This window comes from Phalacrocorax aristotelis, unplaced genomic scaffold (genome assembly GCF_949628215.1).
Source record: "Phalacrocorax aristotelis unplaced genomic scaffold, bGulAri2.1 scaffold_369, whole genome shotgun sequence".
Taxonomy (NCBI): Eukaryota; Metazoa; Chordata; class Aves; order Suliformes; family Phalacrocoracidae; genus Phalacrocorax; species Phalacrocorax aristotelis.
Window position 1 is genome coordinate 1 of NW_027441299.1, and position 18,813 is coordinate 18,813.

At 64.6% G+C, this 18,813-nt stretch overlaps 1 protein-coding gene across 1 annotated transcript; it reads right to left on the reverse strand.

Annotated features, from left to right (window-relative positions):
* Positions 1-3,092: 3,092 nt before the first annotated feature.
* Positions 3,093-18,754, reverse strand: LOC142051314 (signal-induced proliferation-associated 1-like protein 3). Its single transcript, XM_075080453.1, is given in 23 exon segments — positions 3,093-3,293; positions 3,295-3,378; positions 3,467-3,561; positions 5,342-5,452; positions 5,580-5,714; positions 5,824-6,016; positions 6,115-6,277; positions 6,418-6,597; positions 6,718-7,091; positions 7,257-7,363; positions 7,503-7,550; positions 7,553-7,617; positions 7,705-7,860; positions 7,983-8,228; positions 10,214-10,488; positions 10,706-11,282; positions 12,688-12,845; positions 12,971-13,074; positions 13,164-13,338; positions 13,437-13,625; positions 13,724-13,854; positions 14,173-15,725; positions 18,523-18,754. Coding segments are annotated over 22 exon segments (4,989 nt in total). The 5' UTR covers positions 15,530-15,725; positions 18,523-18,754; the 3' UTR covers positions 3,093-3,227.
* Positions 18,755-18,813: the final 59 nt, after the last annotated feature.

Below are 18,813 nucleotides of genomic sequence, written 5' to 3' on the forward strand. Positions count from 1 at the left end.
GACCCCCGAGCCCCGAAATGGGGGGGCCCCGCATCCCGAAATGGGGGAGCCCCCCGCCCCGAAATGGGGGGGACCCCCGAGCCCCGAAATGGGGGGGCCCTCCGCCCCGAAATGGGGGGGCCCCGAGCCCCGAAATGGGGGGACCCGAGCCCCGAAATGGGGGGGACCCCCGAGCCCCGAAATGGGGGGGCCACGAGCCCCGAAATGGGGGGGACCCCCAAGCCCCGAAACGGGGGGGACCCGAGCCCCGAGACAGGGGACCTGCACCCCAAAACGGGGGGCTCCAGCACCCCAAAATGGGGGGGCTCCAGCACCCCGAAACGGGGGGGGCTCCGCACCCCGAAACGGGGGACCCCAGCACCCCAAAACGGAGGGGTGGCACCCCAAAACCAAGGGGGGGACACACAGGTCCCAGCACCCCAAAATAGAGGAGTAGCACCCTAAAATCGAGAGGGGGAGATCCCCAGGACCCCAAATTGGGGGGGGCACCTCCCAGCACCCCGAAAAGGAGCCCCCCCCCCCCCCCCCGCACAGAAAATGGCAGAAATAAGGCAAAAAAAATCAGGTTAGAAACGGGGCGATTTATACAAATATAGTGTTTTATAAAGATTTGGGGGTTGGGGGGTGTCGGGGGGGGGGGTTGGGGGTTCGCGGGGGGGTTTGGGGGGGCGCGGGGGGGGGGGTTTACCCTTCCTGAGCCGCTCGGGGGGGGGGAAGGGGTTTCCTCTAGAAAATAATTTAGGGTTTGGGGTTTTTTTTTGTCCTTTTTTGCTTTTTTTTTTGGGGGGGGGGGGGGGGGGGAGAAAAGTGCTCTTTCGCCTCCGGCGCGCCTGGAAGATTATTATTAATTATTATTATATTATTATTATTAATTAGCTCGTGCCCCGAAAAGGGGGGCTGGGGGGGGCCTCACCCCCTTATTGCCTTTGCAGTGAAACCCCCCGCCCCGGCCCCTTGCTCCCGCCCATATAGAGGCGCCAATGGGGGGTCCCAGGCACCTATGGGGGCACCTATGGGGGCACCCCGGCACCTATAGGGGCTCCCCGGCACCAACAGGGGCACCTATAGGGGGCACCCCGGCAGCTATGGGAGCTCCTGGGCACCTATGGGGGCACCTATGGGGGCACCCCGGCACCAACAGGGGCTCTCCGGCAGCTATGGGAGCTCCTGGGCACCTATGGGGGCACCCCGGCACCAACAGGGGCACCTATAGGGGGCACCCCGGCAGCTATGGGAGCTCCTGGGCACCTATGGGGGCTCTCCGGCACCAACAGGGACACCTATAGGGGCTCTCCGGCAGCTATGGGAGCTCCTGGGCACCTATGGGGGCACCTATGGGGGCTCTCCAGCACCAACAGGGGCACCTATAGGGGCTCTCCGGCAGCTATGGGAGCTCCTGGGCACCTATGGGGGCACCTATGGGGGCTCTCCGGCACCAACAGGGGCACCTATAGGAGCTCCCGCCACCTATGGGGGGAACTACAGGGAGCTCCCAGACACCTATGGGTGGCCACAGTCCCCTATGGAGGCTCATGGCCCTGTATGGAGGGCCTCAGTCCCCTATGGATCCTCCCGGTCCCATATGGAGGCTCGTGACTCCATAGAGAGCCTCTTGGTCCCCTATAGATGCCCTCAGCCCTATAGAGCGGCTTCTGGCCCCAGATGGAGCTCTCAGTCCCCACCTGGAGGCTCCCAACCCCCTATGGAGTCTCCTGGGCCTATAGGGATGGGCCCGGCCCCCTATGGATGCTCCCAGTCCTTGCAGAGATGCTCTGGGCCCCCTATGGAGTCTCCTGGGCCTATAGGGATGGCCCCGGCCCCCTATGGAGGCTCCCGGGCCTTACAGCGACGCTCGTGGCCCCGCACGGAGGCTCAGTCCCCTATGGATGGCCTTTGGTCCCGTATGGAGGCCCTTTGGTCCCTAGGGAAGCCCCCGGCCCCATGGGGACGCTCGGCCCGGGGCTGGGGGGGGGTTGGGTGGCCCCGGGGTGGTGGCGGTAGCCCCGGGGGGGGTGGGGGATCGGATCTGGTGGCCCCAGGGGGGATCTCATGGCCCCAAGGGGGGACTCATCAGCCCCAGGGATAGGATCCAGCAGCCCTGGGGGGAATCCGGTGGCTCCAGGGGTGGGATCCAGCAGCCCCGGGGATGGGATCGGGTGGCCCCCAGGGGGGGATCCGGCAGCCCCGGGGATGGGATCGGGTGGCCCTGGGGTGGGGGAGGATCCGGCAGCCCCGGGGATGGGATCGGGTGGCCCCCGGGGCGGATCCGGCAGCCCCGGGGGTGGGGGGAGGATCCGGCAGCCCCGGGGATGGGATCCGGTGGCCCCCGGGGTGGGGGAGGATCCGGCAGCCCCGGGGATGGGATCGGGTGGCCCCCGGGGTGGGGGAGGATCCGGCAGCCCCGGGGATGGGATCGGGTGGCCCTGGGGTGGGGGAGGATCCGGCAGCCCCGGGGATGGGATCGGGTGGCCCCCGGGGCGGATCCGGCAGCCCCGGGGTGGGGGAGGATCCAGCAGCCCCAGGGATGGGATCCGGTGGCCCCGGGGTGGGGGAGAGGGGATCCGGCAGCCCCGGGGATGGGATCCGGTGGCCCCCCGGGGTGGGGGAGGATCCGGCAGCCCCGGGGATGGGATCGGGTGGCCCCCGGGGGGGGATCCGGCAGCCCCGGGGATGGGATCCGGTGGCCCCAGGGGGGGATCCGGCAGCCCCGGGGATGGGATCGGGTGGCCCCGGGGTGGGGGAGGATCCAGCAGCCCCGGGGATGGGATCGGGTGGCCCCCGGGGGGGATCCGGCAGCCCTGGGGATGGGATCCGGTGGCCCCCGGGGTGGGGGAGGATCCGGCAGCCCCGGGGATGGGATCGGGTGGCCCCCAGGGCGGATCCGGCAGCCCCCGGGGTGGGGGAGGATCCGGCAGCCCCGGGGATGGGATCCGGTGGCCCCGGGGTGGGGGAGGATCCGGCAGCCCCGGGGATGGGATCGGGTGGCCCCCGGGGTGGGGGGAGGATCCGGCAGCCCCGGGGATGGGGATCGGGTGGCCCCCGGGGGGGGATCCGGCAGCCCTGGGGTGGGGGAGGATCCGGCAGCCCCGGGGATGGGATCGGGTGGCCCCCGGGAGGGATCTGGCAGCCCCGGGGATGGGATCGGGTGGCCCCCGGGAGGGATCCGGCAGCCCCGGGGATGGGATCCGGGTGGCCCCCAGGGGGGGATCCGGCGGCCCCCCCCTCGCTCACAGCTCGTCCTTGTCGGCGGCGGCGGAGAAGATGCGGGCGAAGCGGCGGAGCTGCCGCGCGGCCCGAGTGCGACTCCTCCTGCAGGCGCCGGTTGTTCTGCCGCAGGTTGGCCACCTCCGCCTGCAGCACCACCTTGTCCTGCTTCTCCTGGGGAGGGGGACACACACACCCCCCCTAAGGACCCCCGCCTCGCTTTGGGGGGGCCTCCCCCCCCCCCCCAAAACCAGCCCCTCACCTTCTGCAGGTCGCTGTGGAGCTGCTTCAGCATGGCCTCCAGCTGCGACACCTTCCCCGGCAGGTCCAGAGGGGGGGGACAGGCTGCGGGGGGGGGCGCAAGGAGGCTGTTGGGGGGGTCCCCGGGACCCCAAAATGTCCCCCCCCCCATATATCGGGGTGGAGAGGGGGTGCTCAGGGTGGTGTTTTCGCCCCCCATAAGCAAAGAAGGGGGTGGGAGAGCGGGGTGAGCGCCCAAAATGCAGCCCTGTACCTGAGGGGGATGGGAGCATGGGGTGACCCCCCCACCCCCAAATGCACCCCCAATATGTGAGTGGGGCAGAGGAGCATGGGGCGACCCCCCAAAATGCCCCCCCCACACCCAAGGGGGGGACGGGAGCACGGGGCGACCCCCCAAAATGCCCCCCCACACCCAAGGGGGGGACGGGAGCACGGGGTGACCCCCCAAAATGCCCCCCCACACCCAAGGGGGGGGACGGGAGCACGGGGCGACCCCCCCCAAAATGCCCCCCCACACCCCAAGGGGGGGACGGGAGCACGGGGTGACCCCCAAAATGCCCCCCCATACCCGAAGGGGGGGACGGGAGCACGGGGCGACCCCCCAAAATGCCCCCCACACCCAAGGGGGGGACGGGGAGCACGGGGCGACCCCCCAAAATGCCCCCCCACACCCAAGGGGGGGACGGGAGCACGGGGTGACCCCCAAAATGCCCCCCCCCATACCCGAAGGGGGGGACGGGAGCACGGGGCGACCCCCCAAAATGCCCCCCCACACCCAAGGGGGGGACGGGAGCACGGGGTGACCCCCCAAAATGCCCCCCCACACCCGAGGGGGGGGACGGGAGCACGGGGTGACCCCCCAAAATGCCCCCCCACACCCAAGGGGGGGACGGGAGCACGGGGCGACCCCCCAAAATGCCCCCCCACACCCAAGGGGGGGGACGGGAGCACGGGGTGACCCCCCAAAATGCCTCCCCACACCCGAGGGGGGGGACGGGAGCACGGGGTGACCCCCAAAATGCCCCCCCACACCCAAGGGGGGGACGGGAGCACGGGGTGACCCCCAAAATGCCCCCCCCATACCCGAGGGGGGGACGGGAGCACGGGGTGACCCCCCAAAATGCCCCCCCATACCCGAGGGGGGGACGGGAGCACGGGGTGACCCCCCCAAAATGCCCCCCCCACACCCAAGGGGGGACGGGAGCACGGGGTGACCCCCCAAAATGCCCCCCCCACACCCGAGGGGGGACGGGAGCACGGGGTGACCCCCAAAATGCCCCCCCCATACCCGAAGGGGGGACGGGAGCACGGGGTGACCCCCCAAAATGCCCCCCCACACCCAAGGGGGGGACGGGAGCACGGGGTGACCCCCCAAAATGCCCCCCACACCCAAGGGGGGGGACGGGAGCACGGGGGTGACCCCCCAAAATGCCCCCCCCACACCCAAGGGGGGGACGGGAGCACGGGGTGACCCCCCAAAATGCCCCCCCACACCCAAGGGGGGAGACGGGAGGCACGGGGTGACCCCCCAAAATGCCCCCCCACACCCAAGGGGGGGACGGGAGCATGGGGTGACCCCCCAAAATGCCCCCCCACACCCAAGGGGGGAGACGGGAGCACGGGGGTGACCCCCCAAAATGCCCCCCCACACCCAAGGGGGGGACGGGAGCACGGGGTGACCCCCCAAAATGCCCCCCCACACCCAAGGGGGGGACGGGAGCACGGGGTGACCCCCCAAAATGCCCCCCCACACCCAAGGGGGGGGACGGGAGCACGGGGTGACCCCCCCTAAAACACCCCCACAGCCATAGGGGGGGTGGGGTGGGGGAAACGACAGGAACACGGGGTGACCCCACCCCCCCCCGCGAAACCCCCCATACCTGAGGGGGGGGAGCCCCCCGCGGCGCCGGCTGCCTCTCGGGGGGCGCGGGGGGGTCGGGGCTCAGCGCCGAGTCAGTGAGGGAGAAGAGGGAGACGGCTCTTTGCACTGCGAAGGCAGCCCCCGCCTCAGCACCCCGCCAAAAAAAAAAGAGGGGGGGGGGGGGTGTAGTTTTAAGGTAGGGGGGGCTATTTTTTTGGGGGGGACGGGGACGGGACACCCCCAAGAACCCTACCTTCGTAGGCTTTGGCGGCGTTCACCAGGCTGGCCCATTCCAAGCCGGATGCCGTGTCCGGTAGCGGCATCATCCCGGGCTCGATCCGGCGCAGGGGGGGTTTATCCAGCGCCAGCTCCGAGGCGGAGATAACGGCTACGGCGACGGGGATGAGCTCTACCACCCTCCAAAAAAAAAAAAAAAACAAAACACCCCCAAAACCCCCCAAAAAATTCACCCTTCACCCCCAATCGTTTTCGCTCACATTTCTTCTCGGGGAGGCTGCCGTTGGCGGCGGGGTGCTGCCGGCGGCTCGGTAGGGTGCTGGAGGGATAAACGCCGCCGAAAAGGCCGTCGGCGGCGTCGAGGGGCGTCGCTCCGACGGCGTAAGCGGCGTCCCGGCGCCCGCCGCACAGGCTTTCGTCCGACAGCGTCCTCTGGAGCCCTTTTGGGGGGGACTAAAATAAAAAAGGGGGGGTGGGGAGGGCGTGGAAAAGCGGGGTGAGCCCTTTGAGCCCCCCAAACGGACACCCCCACCCCGTCTCCGCCGCCTCACCGCGTCTCTCTCCGGCTCCGTCGCGGTGTTATCCATAATAATGAGTTTTTTCAGATCGTCTTCGATGGTGGATTTATAATTTTTACGGGGGGAACGTAAATCCCGTAACGACGCCCGTAACCGCGGCTGCCCGAAAACGTTCTTGGTGGTGGCGTCCACCTGCCTGCGGGGGGGGGTGGGGCTGTGTGTGTGGGGGGAATAACGGGGTGAAAACGCACCGGGACCCCCCCCCAAGATACCACCGAGGGGTGTTTTGGGGGGTTTTTTGAGTCCTCCAAGGACCCGCAGCAATAAAGCACTCACTTTTTGGGGTCTGGGGGTTCCTCGGGGCGTTTCCAGCCGCTGGGGTGTTTGTTCCTGACCGTTTGCTTGGAGAAGAAGGATTTGGGGACGGAAGCGGAAAGTTGGGATGAAAAACGGGGGGATCGGGGGGCTTCGCTCGAGGGGGGTTTGTAGCCGGCCGAGCCCGAGCGCGAATTGGAGCTGTCGGGAAAGAAACGAGGCTCAGCGTGAGAGAAAACATCGACAGCCACGCACCCCCCACCCCAAAAAATATGGGGGTCCAGCACCTTCCGGGGAGGGGGGAGGGGAGCCCTGGCTCACCTGGGCTGCTTGAAGGGGTCCGGGCTACCGGCGGGGGTCCCCGAAGACGCGGGGGTCCCCGGTTTATGGCGGTAGCCTTTCCCCTGGCTGCCGGTCGGCGAAGGATCCCTCATTTTATCGCCGACGTCGTCCCGCAAAGCGACGTAGGAGGGGGTTTGGGGGAGTTTGTCCCTTTGGGGGAGGGGTCGGGGGGGTTTGGGTGCGACGTAAAGGGAGGTTTCGATCCCGCTGTCGCTGGAAGCGCCTTTGGAAAAAGGATCCGCTTCGGTTTCGGCGGGTTCGGGGACGTCGAACCACCGCTCGTCGCTGTGGTTGCTGGAAGCGTTGCTGGAGAGCGTGTTGCTGCTGGAGTGGCTCGAGTATTGCGCGTCGCCCTGGTGGGAAAATCATAGCCCCCCCCCCAAAAAAAAACCCCAATTTGGGCTTTCCCCCCCCCCCCCCCCAAAAAAAAAAAATAGGGGGTAGGGGGGAAGGGCTTCCCCATATTCCCACTGGGGGAGGGGATTTTGAGGCCGCCGAGGGCCGGGTCGGGGGCTCACCTTGGAGTGTCGGTTGGGAGAATCTTTGCCCGTGGGTTCCTGCCTGCCGCATCGTTTGCCGCCGCTCCCCGGTAACCTGGACTGCGCCGGTACGTGCCACAAGGGTTCTGTAACGAGACACACCCCCCCCCGCCCCCCCACCGATGTGCCGGTGTCACCCCAAAAAGTCACACACACACACACACACACCCCCCCCTTCCTTCCCCTCGGGGCGGGGACGACGCGGCGGCCCCGGGCTCGCCGTACCCGTTTTGTGCCGTTCCATGGTGCTCTCGTGGCTACTGAGTCCCCCGATGAGGAGTCGCCGTCGGGGCCGGCGGGCGGCTCGAAGGGCAACGGCGGCCGCGGCGGTGCCACGTACCTGCCAAAAAGAGGGGCAGGGTGTTGAGTTTTGACCCCAAAATAACGGTGTTTCTCCCCAAATGGCACCCGCGGGCGTCGTACCCACCTCTCCGGAGAGGGTTTATAGCGAGCGTACGCCGTCCCGGCGCTACCCGGCGCGGAGAAGCTCCCCGATGGCTGCCGGTACGGCTGCGCCCTCTCCGCTCCCGCCGCCGGCGAGGAAGAGGAGGCGGGATGAGGGGTTTCGGGAAAGCTAACGGGCCTGGCTCCGTGGAAACGGGGCAAAAATAAGCAGGATTTGGGGTCAAATCCTGTCGTTTTCCCCCGCACTCGGCGTTTGCGGAGGGGGCGGGAGCGGCGGCGTTTGCCCCGGGGGGTTCTCACCTCTTGCCGTGCGGCGGTTGCGGTTCGCGGTACGGCACGGCGGGTTGTTTCCCGCCTCGTACGACTGTTTGCCCGTGACCGAGCGACGGTTGTTCGGCGCGTTTCGTCGGCGGGGGGGCGTTATGCGATGCCGGTCCGCTCCACTGCCAGCCGGCGTTGCTCCGGTACGGCGGGCGATAACCGCATTGGAAAGTCTCCGGTTCTTTCGCGTCGACGGCGTTGATCTCCAAGGATTCGGCCCATCCCCTGCGGAACCGGCGGCCGGTCGGTACCGCCGGCACGGCTCGAACCGAAAACCCTCCCGGCAAAGCGACGTCGTTCCGCCCCCCGCGACGTCCCCCACCCCCCGTGACATCCTCCCCCCCCCCCCCCCTTATTTAATTACTATTTAACGATTAATTAATAGGAGCGGTGGGTGTCGCTTCCCCCTGCCCGGCGCCGGGACGTCACCGCGCACGGGGGTGATAAAAATACCCCGCCCTGGTCCCCCCTTTCCCCCCCCCAAATATCTGGGGTGGGGGGTGGGTTTGGCGCCGGCTTTGTCCAAGGAAGGAACCCTGCGGCAGGAGGGGGATGTTCTCCAAAGCCTGGAGGTCCGTGTGTCCCCCCCCCCATCATTAATTAGCTTTAATTAGGCTTTGGCACCCTGTGCCGGGGATGGGGGCACCCCGCAGCTGGGGGTGGGGGGATGGGGGACCCACGGATATGGGGGGGGTGGGGGAACCCCATGGACACGGGGTTCAGGGGGAACCCCACGGACACAGGGGTTAGGGGACAGGGGAAACCCCACAGCCACAGGGGTGGGGACCCCATGGACATGGGTTGGGGGACAGGGGGAACCCCACAGACATGGGGGACCCCATGGACACGGGGGTTGGGGGACAGGGGGAACCCCACAGACATGGGGGACCCCACAGCTACGGTGGGACGGGGGTCACCCCACGGACACAGGGGACCCTATGGACATGGAGGGTTGGGGGACAGGGAACCTTACAGACATGGGGGTGGGGGGACAGGGGGACCCCACAGAATATTGGGGGTGGGGGGGATGGGGGCACCCCACGGTCACAGGGGACCCACGGCCTTGGGGACCCATGGAATATTGGGGAGGGCTGGGGGCACCCCACAGACATGGGGGACCCATGGACATGGGGGTGGGGGATGGGGGCACCCTACAGACACTGGGGACCCCTCAGACATGGGGGTGGGGGGATGGGGGACCCCATGGACACAGGGGGCAACCCACAGACATGGGGACCCACGGAATATTGGGGGGGGCTGGGGGCACCCCATGGACATGGGGGACTCACAGACATGGGGGTGGGGGGACAGGGGACCCCACAGACATGGGGGGCACCCCACAGACATGGGGAGCACCCCACAGACATGGGGACCCATGGAATATTGGGGGGGCTGGGGGCACCCCACGGACATGGGGGACTCACAGACATGGGGGTGGGGGGACAGGGGACCCCATGGACATGGGGGGCACCCCACAGACATGGGGACCCATGGAATATTGGGGGGGGCTGGGGGCACCCCTGAACATGGGGGACCTGCAGCCACGGGGGTGGGGGGACAGGGGCACCCCACAGCCACGGGAGACCCCACTGCCACGGGGGTAGGGGACAGGGGGCACCCACAGCCACAGCTGGTGGGGCCTGGTCACCCCATAGACTTGGAAATTTGGGGACACCTGGGACCCCCAGAGCCAGAGGGAATGGGGACAGGGACCCCAATAACCCCCCAGAGCGATGGGGACAGAGGGGGACAGGCATCCCAGTAACCCCCCAGTAACCCCAGGTGGGCAGGGACAGGGACAGAGCCCCCCGTTATCCCCAAGAGCCCGGCATGGCCGGGGACCCCGATAATCCCAACAGCCCTCAGGGACTGGGGACAGGGAGGGATGGGGGACCCCAATCACCCTGATATCTGAGGGAGAGGGGTGAGGATGGGGAAGGGGGGGGGTCCCAGGACACTGGAGGGGGATCCCAGGGGCGCCCATCCTCTGTCCACCCCCCACCCGCACCCCAAATTCCCCCAATCCGATGCCAGGCCGCTGCTGCGTGGCCTTATGCAATGACGCCCCCCACCCCCCACCCCCCAGCTCCTCGGGGGCGAATTTAACCCCCCAAAAAAGCTTTGTGGGAACGCGGAGAGGACGGCAGCGCCCCCAAACCCCCCCCCCCCGCCCCCCTGCAACCCCCCCCCCTCCCCTGCAGCGCCATTACCTGCGAGGGGCTCCGTCCTCGTGGGGCGGGATGATGACGACCTTGACCGTGACGGAGGTACGGAGGAGGTCGATCATCTGGTCGTGGCTCAGCGTCACCACCGCCACCTTGCAGATCTCCACCAGCCGGCTGCCCTGCCGTAAACCCGCTTGCCAAGCGAAGCCGTAATCCTCCACCTCGGCCACCGTGCCGTCGTACTTGACGTGGAAACCCAACTGACCCAAACCGTTTCTCCTCAAGGTCATGTCCACCGTCTCGCAGCCGTCCGTCATCACCTGGGATCGCCGGGGAAGAAAAAACAATAGGAGGGACGGCGGCAAAACCTCCTCGTTCCCCTCAAACCCCCCCCGCCTCGTCGCGGAGCCGGTATTTCCCCACAGCCCAGATCTCCTCTGCGCGGGAAAACACCCCAAACCTCTACGTTTTAAGTAGGACCTACACAAATAATTCGGGAAGGATATCGAGGCTCTAAAGGATTTTTTGAAGGCTCACCTTCAACCTTTGCACGATCTCCTTGATATCCTCGGGGCCCCCCTCGGCCGCCCGGATGAAAACGTGATCCCCTCGCCCGTAGAATATCTTGACGGTGGAAGAATCGGCGGTCCAACCGATGACGTCGCCGCAAAAACAGTTAAAAACCACTTCCTTGGCGCCGAGGTCGAGGAGGACGACGAATTCGTTGGAGATACCCAAAGCGCACGCGATCTCGGCTCCCCGGGCGAAATCCTGAGCGGAAACTCGCCAGGCGATGGCTCCGGCGCTGTGTTGTTCCGCCCCGGCTCGGGCTTTCGTCTTTTCCTTCTTCTTGGAAGCCAAAGAGATGAGGTTAAACTTCCCGGCGGAATCGATGGGGGTGTTGGTGACGCAGTTTTCGGCCAGATCCTTCAGGTATTCCTGCCGGGTTCGCGTGGCCATGGTGTGGAATTTATCGGATTTGTGAGCGGCGTTCTCTGCGTTGATGGCCTTGGCCAGCAAGAAATCTCGGAAGACGTCGGATTTGCGGAAGGTGACGCCGCTGGGGATGGGGGGACCGAAGGGTGGGACGTCTTTGGACCTCGTGACGGCCACGCTTGGGGGGGACGGAGAAGAGGGGAGAGGTTAAGGTCGTTCGGCGTCGATGGGATCGGGGAAATCGCGTGGTTGGAGAAGTCCTCGGGGGTCATCGAGGTTGAGGCGAGGCTGCCGAGCTCGGCGCTAAAGCGCGGCCCCGAGACCCTCCGTGTCTCGTCAGTCCCTCCGAGGACGGCCCGTTCCGACCCCCACCGCCCCTCCGGGTGACGGAGTTCCTCCTGGCAGCGAAGCTAAACCTCCCCGGCGCGTTTCCCCCACGGGACTCGTTCTCCAGACCCTTCACCCGCCTTCGCCACCTCAAAACCCTTCTCGGGGGGGGCCCAAAACCACCCACAGAGTTCGAGGTGCGGGGTCTGGGCGGGGGTGACGGCTGCCCGGTCCCGCTGCTCCCGGCACGAGCCGTCGCCCACCTGGGCCCCGCCGGCAGCTCATCTTTAGGGGGTGTCGGGACGCGAGCGCGGGACCGCGTGGAATCGCCTCGCCCCGGGGGTCCCGTCTCTCGGAGAGTGAGCGCGGGCTCCGAGCAGAGGCGAGGGAGCATTTCTGCACCCAGAGGACGGCCGGAGCCCGGCAGCGGCTCTCGGGAGGGCGGTGGGTGCCCCGTGCCCGCAGGTTTGGGGTGAGACCCTCCCCCAGGAGCCTCAGCGCTGGGGCAGCCCCGAGGGGCCAGGCAGGAGCCAGCCTATTCTGTCTCCTCCCCTTTCCCTTCCCCATTCCCACAGCTATTCCCATTCCCGCTCCAATTCCCTTCCCAGTCCCACTCCCAGCCCCCTTCCTGCTCCCATTCCTGCGCTGATTCCCTTCCCAGCCCCATTCCCAGTCCCCTTCCCAGTCCCAGCCCCTTTCCCTTCCCATTCCCACTCCTGTGCCAATTCCCTTCCCAGTCCCCTTCCCCTTCCCAGTCCCCTTCCCAGCCCCCTTCCCGCTCCCATTCCTGTGCCAATTCCCTTCCAGTCCCCTTCTCCTTCCCAGTCCCATTCCCAGCCCCCTTCCCGCTCCCATTCCTGTGCCAATTCCCTTCCCAGTCCCCTTCTCCTTCCCAGTCCCATTCCCAGGCCCCTTCCCGCTCCCATTCCCGTGCCAATTCCCTTCCCGGTCCCCTTCCCCGCCCCTTCCCGCTCCCACTCCCGTGCCGATTCCCTTCCCAGTCCCATTCCCAGGCCCCTTCCCACTCCCATTCCTGTGCCAATTCCCTTCCCCAGTCCCTTCCCCGCCCCTTCCCCGCTCCCATTCCCGTGCCGATTCCCTTCCCAGCCCCATTCCCAGACCCAATCCCAGCCCCCTTCCGTGCTGATTCCCTTCCCAGTCCCCACTCCCAGTCCCGATCCCCTGCGGAGGCCGGGAGACGCCCTGTCCCGCCCGAGGCGCGGATGCGGAGCCCCCTCGGAGCCGGCCGCGCTCACCTATAGCAGACGTTGTCGGTGCAGGGATTGTGGGCTCGGACGATGATGAAAACGTGTTGGAAATGGGAACGGACGTTTTGGGGGGTGAAGGGTAAAGCTCCGGGTTCTTGGAAGATGATGGTGACGATGTCGTTCCCTATGTGCCTCTTCCTCAGCAGCTGGGAGCGATAACGCGAGGGGAAAAGGGTCGGATGCCGGAGGGACGGATCCTTCCCAAACGCGGGGAAGGGGGAGGAAGAAGCCCAAATCCCTCGCGGGGAGCCGGGATCGGGGAGGGAATCACCTGCTGCCGGTTGTTGGGGGTGTAGGGAAGCATGGTGGAGACGTGGAACATGATTTCGTAGTCCTGGTACGTGGTGTAGAGCGAGTGGGTGCCCGTGGAGTCGGCTGCGGTGGCGGGGAGGGGGTGAAACGGGTGGGTGAGCGGGTGGGTGGCCCCCCCCTCCACCCGGCCCCGAGCCCCCGTGGCAACTCACTCTTGGTGTCCAGCTGGGCCGCGTATTTGCTGAAGGCTTTCAGGCAAACCTTCTCGCCCAGGAGGGAGAGGAATTCCTCAAAGGCGGGTCCGGCGGCTTCGTTGTTGTACATCTCCTCCTCCGAGCTCTGCCCGGCTTTGCAGTAGAGAATTCCCACCTTGTGCCGCCGGCAGAGCTGCGGAAAAGCGAGGAAAAGGGAGGAGAAAGGAGGGGGTTTAACCACACCCCGCGCCCCGCCGCCAACCGCCCCGCTGGCGTTCCCTCAAGGCTCACCCCTTGTTCGTCCAGCTTGAGGAGCTGCTCGGTGACTTTGGGGGTGCTGAGGGCCAAGCGGAGGCAGTGGATGTTGAGCTCGGGAACGACGTATTCCAGAGCGTCTTTCAGGGGGAGACCCCGCACCGTCCCGTGTTTGGTGGCGGTGGGGGTGGCGTCTTCCAGGATGGAACCGCGCAGGGTGAGGAGCTGCGGGGAGGGGTGGGAGAGCGCGACGGTGAAGCGAAGAGATACCCGCCTTCCCGCTTTGCAAACTGGTTTTTGTCCCTCTCCTCCCAGCAACGCACCTCGCTGGTTCGGAAGATGATCCTATACTGGTACTGGGGGCCGTGGTCCTTGTGATCCTCCAGCTTTTCCCGTTTGATGCTGACGGCCACCGGGCCCAGCTTTTCGTCCACTCCAAAGTAGTTTGAATGCTCTGCCGAGAAATGAGGATGGAGAGGGGGATGGGGAAGAGTTTGGGGGGGGGGGGTGTGGGTTCACCCGCACCCTCACCCAGCACCCCAACCCTGTACCGTGGACGGGTGTACCCGGAGCCACTCCAACCCTCCCCCTGCTTCCGAGGATGGATTTTAGGGCGGGGGGGGGGGCAGGTTTAAGAACAACCTGTGGCCCCCACTCCCCTCCGAGCGCCTCGAGCGCAGGCAGCGGCATCTCGCGACGGTGGGGAGAACCCACAGATCCCCCCCATCCCCATCCCCAAAAAACCCATCGCTGGAGCCCCCTCCGCCCCAACCTTTGCCGTGGAAATGATCGCGGTAGTAGCGAGCGCCGAGGTCCACGTGCTCGACGCTGTAGTGTTTGAGGCGGTTGGGGTTTCTCTGCAGCTCCTTGGGGATCTCCAGCACCGAGACGCCGGCGTTGGTGGGCCGTAGGTGGAGGGGGGGCTCCGGGAAACCCCCCTCGGCCGTCGGGATCGCCAGGGATCCCCCAGAAGCTTTGGAAAAGCTGACGTTACGCTCGCCGCCGCCGCCGATCTCGTTACGGAAGTGGGGGCAGCTGAGGAGGAGCTCGTTGCTGGTGTTATCCCCCACGTCGTGCTCTAAATTCTCCTTAGAGTTGAGATCCTCGGTGCTGGCGAACGCCGGATCCGCTCCTCCCAAAGCTCCGGCCCGAACGGTGGCGGCCGAAGCCGCCGAGGCTCCCGTGGTGGTGTTTCGGCGTTGGGCGACCACGGCTCGGTTGACGGCCACGGCGTTGAGGTCGAAGAGCATGCTCTGCACGTCGTAGTGGGCGAAGCTTTTCTGACACACCCAGGCTTTCCCCGGCTCCGGCGTCCGCGGTTCCTCCGGCTCCCCCTCGGTTCGGCCGCTCCGAAGCTTCTTGAAGATGGATTCGCCGCCGGCGTCGCCTTTGGGACACCTCCTGCGGGGTTTCTCCTTGGATTGAGCCAACGGCTCCTCCCGGGATCCGTTTCTACCCTCAGTTTTGATCCCGGGATACGATCCCGGAGGAAATCCGGCTTCCCCGAGCCGTTCGGGCGTCGCGGCTCGTCGATCGGGCTTCTTGGTCCGAAATTCATTGAGCATATCGAAAAAGCTTTGCTCCGAGATGCCCTGCACGTCGATGGAGGAGGTGCTGCCGTACTCGCGGAAGAGCCCGGCGTTTCCTCCAAGTTTGGTCCCCCGCGGTTCCGCCGGCTCTTCCGGATCGCATTCGCTTAACGTCACCTCGCTGCTGCTCCGGTGTCGCAGCGGCGCCAACCCCCTCGCCGGGGAACGGGGCCAACCCTCCTGAAATTCCACGTCTTTGGATCGTCGCCGCGCCAAGCGGTGAAGGGCTTTAAAACCCGAAACTCCGGCGAGGGGTTGCTGACCGCCGGTAAAACCCCGGCAGCAAGCGGCGTCCCGGTTGTTCGCCGCCTCCCGGCACGGGCTGGTGCCAGCCGGGGGATCCTTGGCGGCGTCTCTTTTGGGGGGCCAGTCGGCGATCCGGGCGCGCACCCCCATTTTAGGCACGGCGGGCGTGACGGGAACCGGGCGAGGGGTTTCTCCCCCCGCCGCCGTCGCCACGCTGCCATTTTGCGGCCAAAAAACCGGCGGGCAAGCCTCGGCGTCGGCGCCGTCGTGCCGCGGGGGACGGTGGGAGCTCATGATCCGGCGACGGAGCCGAACCGCGCCAGGGGGACGTTCATTGCCGTCGCGTCGGGACGGCCTCGGGCGCCACCGTCCGGCTGCCGGCGAGCGAAACCCGGCGACGTCCGGCCTCGCCGCGCTGCTGACGCATGGTTTCCCTCGACGGCGGCGGTCGGTGCCTCACGCCGGGCGCTGCCGCGTCTCCCCGGCCATCCTGCAGCGGAGGGGAGGAGAGCAGAGGGTTAGCGGGAACGCCGCGGCGTTATTTTGGGGGGGGGGGGGGGGGACGGAAATGGGGAAATCTGGCAACGGGGGCTCTGTAGGAATGGGGTTTCGCCGTTAAAAAGTCCGCGGGCGCCCGGATCGCGCGGCTCAGAGCCCCGTCCAACGCGACCCTGAACCCTTCCAGGCACGGGGCACCCACCACCCCGCCGGCCAACCTGCTCCCGCCTCTCCCGGCCCTCAACGTAACAGATTTAATCCTTAAACCTAGTCCAAATCTCCCCTTTTTAGCTTAAAACCATCCCCGCGGCGTCCTATCACGACAACCCCTGATAAAAAGCCTCAACGTAGTAAATTTCTTCCTTAAATTGAGTCCAAATCTCCCCTTTTTAGCTTAAAACCATCCCCGCGGCATCCTATCGCGACAAGCCCCGATAAAAAGCCTCAACGTAGTAAATTTCTTCCTTAAATTGAGTCCAAATCTCCCCTTTTTAGCTTAAAACCATCCCCGCGGCGTCCTATCACAACAACCCCTGATAAAAAGCCTCAACGTAGTAAATTTCTTCCTTAAATTGAGTGAGTCCAAATCTCCCCTTTTTAGCTTAAAACCATCCCTGCGGCGTCCTATCGCGACAAGCCCCGATAAAAAGCCTCAACGTAGTAAATTTCTTCCTTAAATTGAGTCCAAATCTCCCCTTTTTAGCTTAAAACCATCCCCGCCGCGTCCCCTTCAGACAAGCCCTGCTAAAACACCTCTTCCCACCCTCAACATAACAATTTTTTTTCCTTAAATTGAGTCCAAATCTCCCCTTTTTTAGCTTAAACCATCCCACCATGTCCTAACGCGACAAGCCCTGATAAAACACCTCAGCGTAGCAAATTTCTTACTTAAACTGAGTCCAAATCTCCCCTTTTTAGCTTAAAACCATTCCCGTCACATCCCATGGTGACAAGCCCTGATAAAAAAAATCTCTCCTGCCCTCAACGTAAAAATTTTCTTCCTTAAACCTAGTCCAAATCTCCCCCTTTTAGCTCTAAAACCATTCCTGCCGCATCCCATCATGACAAGCCTTGATAAAAAGCCTCAACGTAACAAATTTATTCCTTAAATCGAGACCAGATCTCCTCTTTTTTAGCTTAAAACCGTCCCCGATGTGTCCCATTGAAACAAGGCCTGCTAAAAATCCTCTTCCCGCCCTCCACATAAATTTCTTCCTTAAATCTAATCCAAATCTCCCCTTTTTAGCTTAAAACCATTCCCGCCACGTCCTATCGCGACAAGTCCTGATAAAAAGCATCAACGTAGTAAATTTCTTCCTTAAATCGAGACCAAATCTCCCCTTTTTAGCTCAAAAACATCCCTGTCATGTCCTATCATGATAACCCCTGATAAAAATCCTCAACATAACAAATTTCTTCGTTAAATCGAGACCAAATCTCCCTTTTTTAGCTTAAAACCATCCCCGTTGCGTCCTATCGCGACAAGCCCTGATAAAAAGCCTCTTCCTAACAGATTTCTTCCCTAAATTGAGTCCAAATCTCCCTTTTTTAGCTTAAAACCATCCCCGTTGCGTCCTATCACGACAAGCCCTGCTAAAACTCGTCTCAACGTAACAAATATCTTCCTTCAATCGAGTCCGAGGGGCAAAGTGAGGGGCGTTGCCCCATCCCCCGATCCATCCGGATCCCTCTTGTCCCTCCGGAGGGTCATCGGCGCCTCCCGCTTGGGCGTCACCAGCAACGGCGCCTTCAAATCCTGCCTCCAAGCGGAGGATCGATATGGTGACCCCTGAGGAGCAGCGCCGGCGGCCGCTCGCCAGCCAGGCGCGCCCCAGGCGCCTGCGGAGGTTCCCCACGACGCCTCCGAAGATGGAGATTTGTCTCTGTTGAGGTTCCTCAAAAGCTCTTGGAATACGGAGACTTGTCTCCGTTGAGGTTCCTCAGGAGGTCTTAGAAGTTGGAGACTTGTAGCGTTGAGGTTCCTCAGATCTTAGAGGACGGAGACTCGACTCTGTTGAAGTTCTGCAGGACGTCTTGGAATACGAGGAATTGTTTCCATGGAGGTTCCTCAGTGTGCCTTGGAAGAAGGAGACGTGTCTCTGTTGAGATTCCTCAGAAAATCTTGAAATAGGAAGACTTGCCCCCGTTGGGGTTCCTCAAAAGCTCCTGGAAGGCGGAGACTTGTCCCCGTTGGGGCTCCTCAAAAGCTCCTGGAAGGCGGAGACTTGTCCCCGTTGGGGCTCCTCAAAAGCTCCTGGAAGGCGGAGACTTGTCCCCGTTGGGGCTCCTCAAAAGCTCCTGGAAGGCGGAGACTTGCCCCCGTTGGGGTTCCTCAAAAGCTCCTAGAAGGCGGAGACTTGCCCCCGTTGGGGTTCCTCAAAAGCTCCTGGAAGGCGGAGACTTGCCCCCGTTGGGGTTCCTCAAAAGCTCCTGGAAGGCGGAGACTTGCCCCCGTTGGGGTTCCTCAGCACATCCTGAGCCCGACCTTCTCCCGCGACGGGCGGGATTTCGCCCCTCGAGGTCCAGCCTGTGCGTGGGGTGCGGCACGAGAACGCGCCCGAAGCAGCCCTCGCCTCCCTCGGCCTCCTCCTGCTTTCCCAGCCCCGCTTTGCTCTCCCCGCCGCCGGACGGACAGACGGACAGGCATTAAATCCGTCTGCGTTCGGCATTAACCTACCCCGACGCGGCGGCCGAGGCTCCTCTCCTGCCCGGCGCTCGCCTAATCCCCGCTAATTACGCCGCAAGCCGGCTCGGATCGCGCCTGCTGGCAGGGGACGTTAAATCAATACCTGAAAGGCTTAATTAAACGCAGCCTAACGAGCGGGCGGCGAGATCGAGGCTCCCGGTTGAGGTTTGATGACTTTTTGGGGTGTAATGCCCGGTTTTGGGGCTTCGACGTCGCCTTTCTTCTCCCCGGCTCCTCCGAGGTTAAAGATATAGCGGCAAAAAACGCGTGTTTCTCTATTCCCTGCTGCCCAAAAAAGCCTTTTTTGCAAAGAAAACTCCTCTTCCGACGGCGGCGCTGGTTATCGGGAGCCGCGGTGCCTCCAAAACCCCTTTTTATTCACTTAATTTGGGGA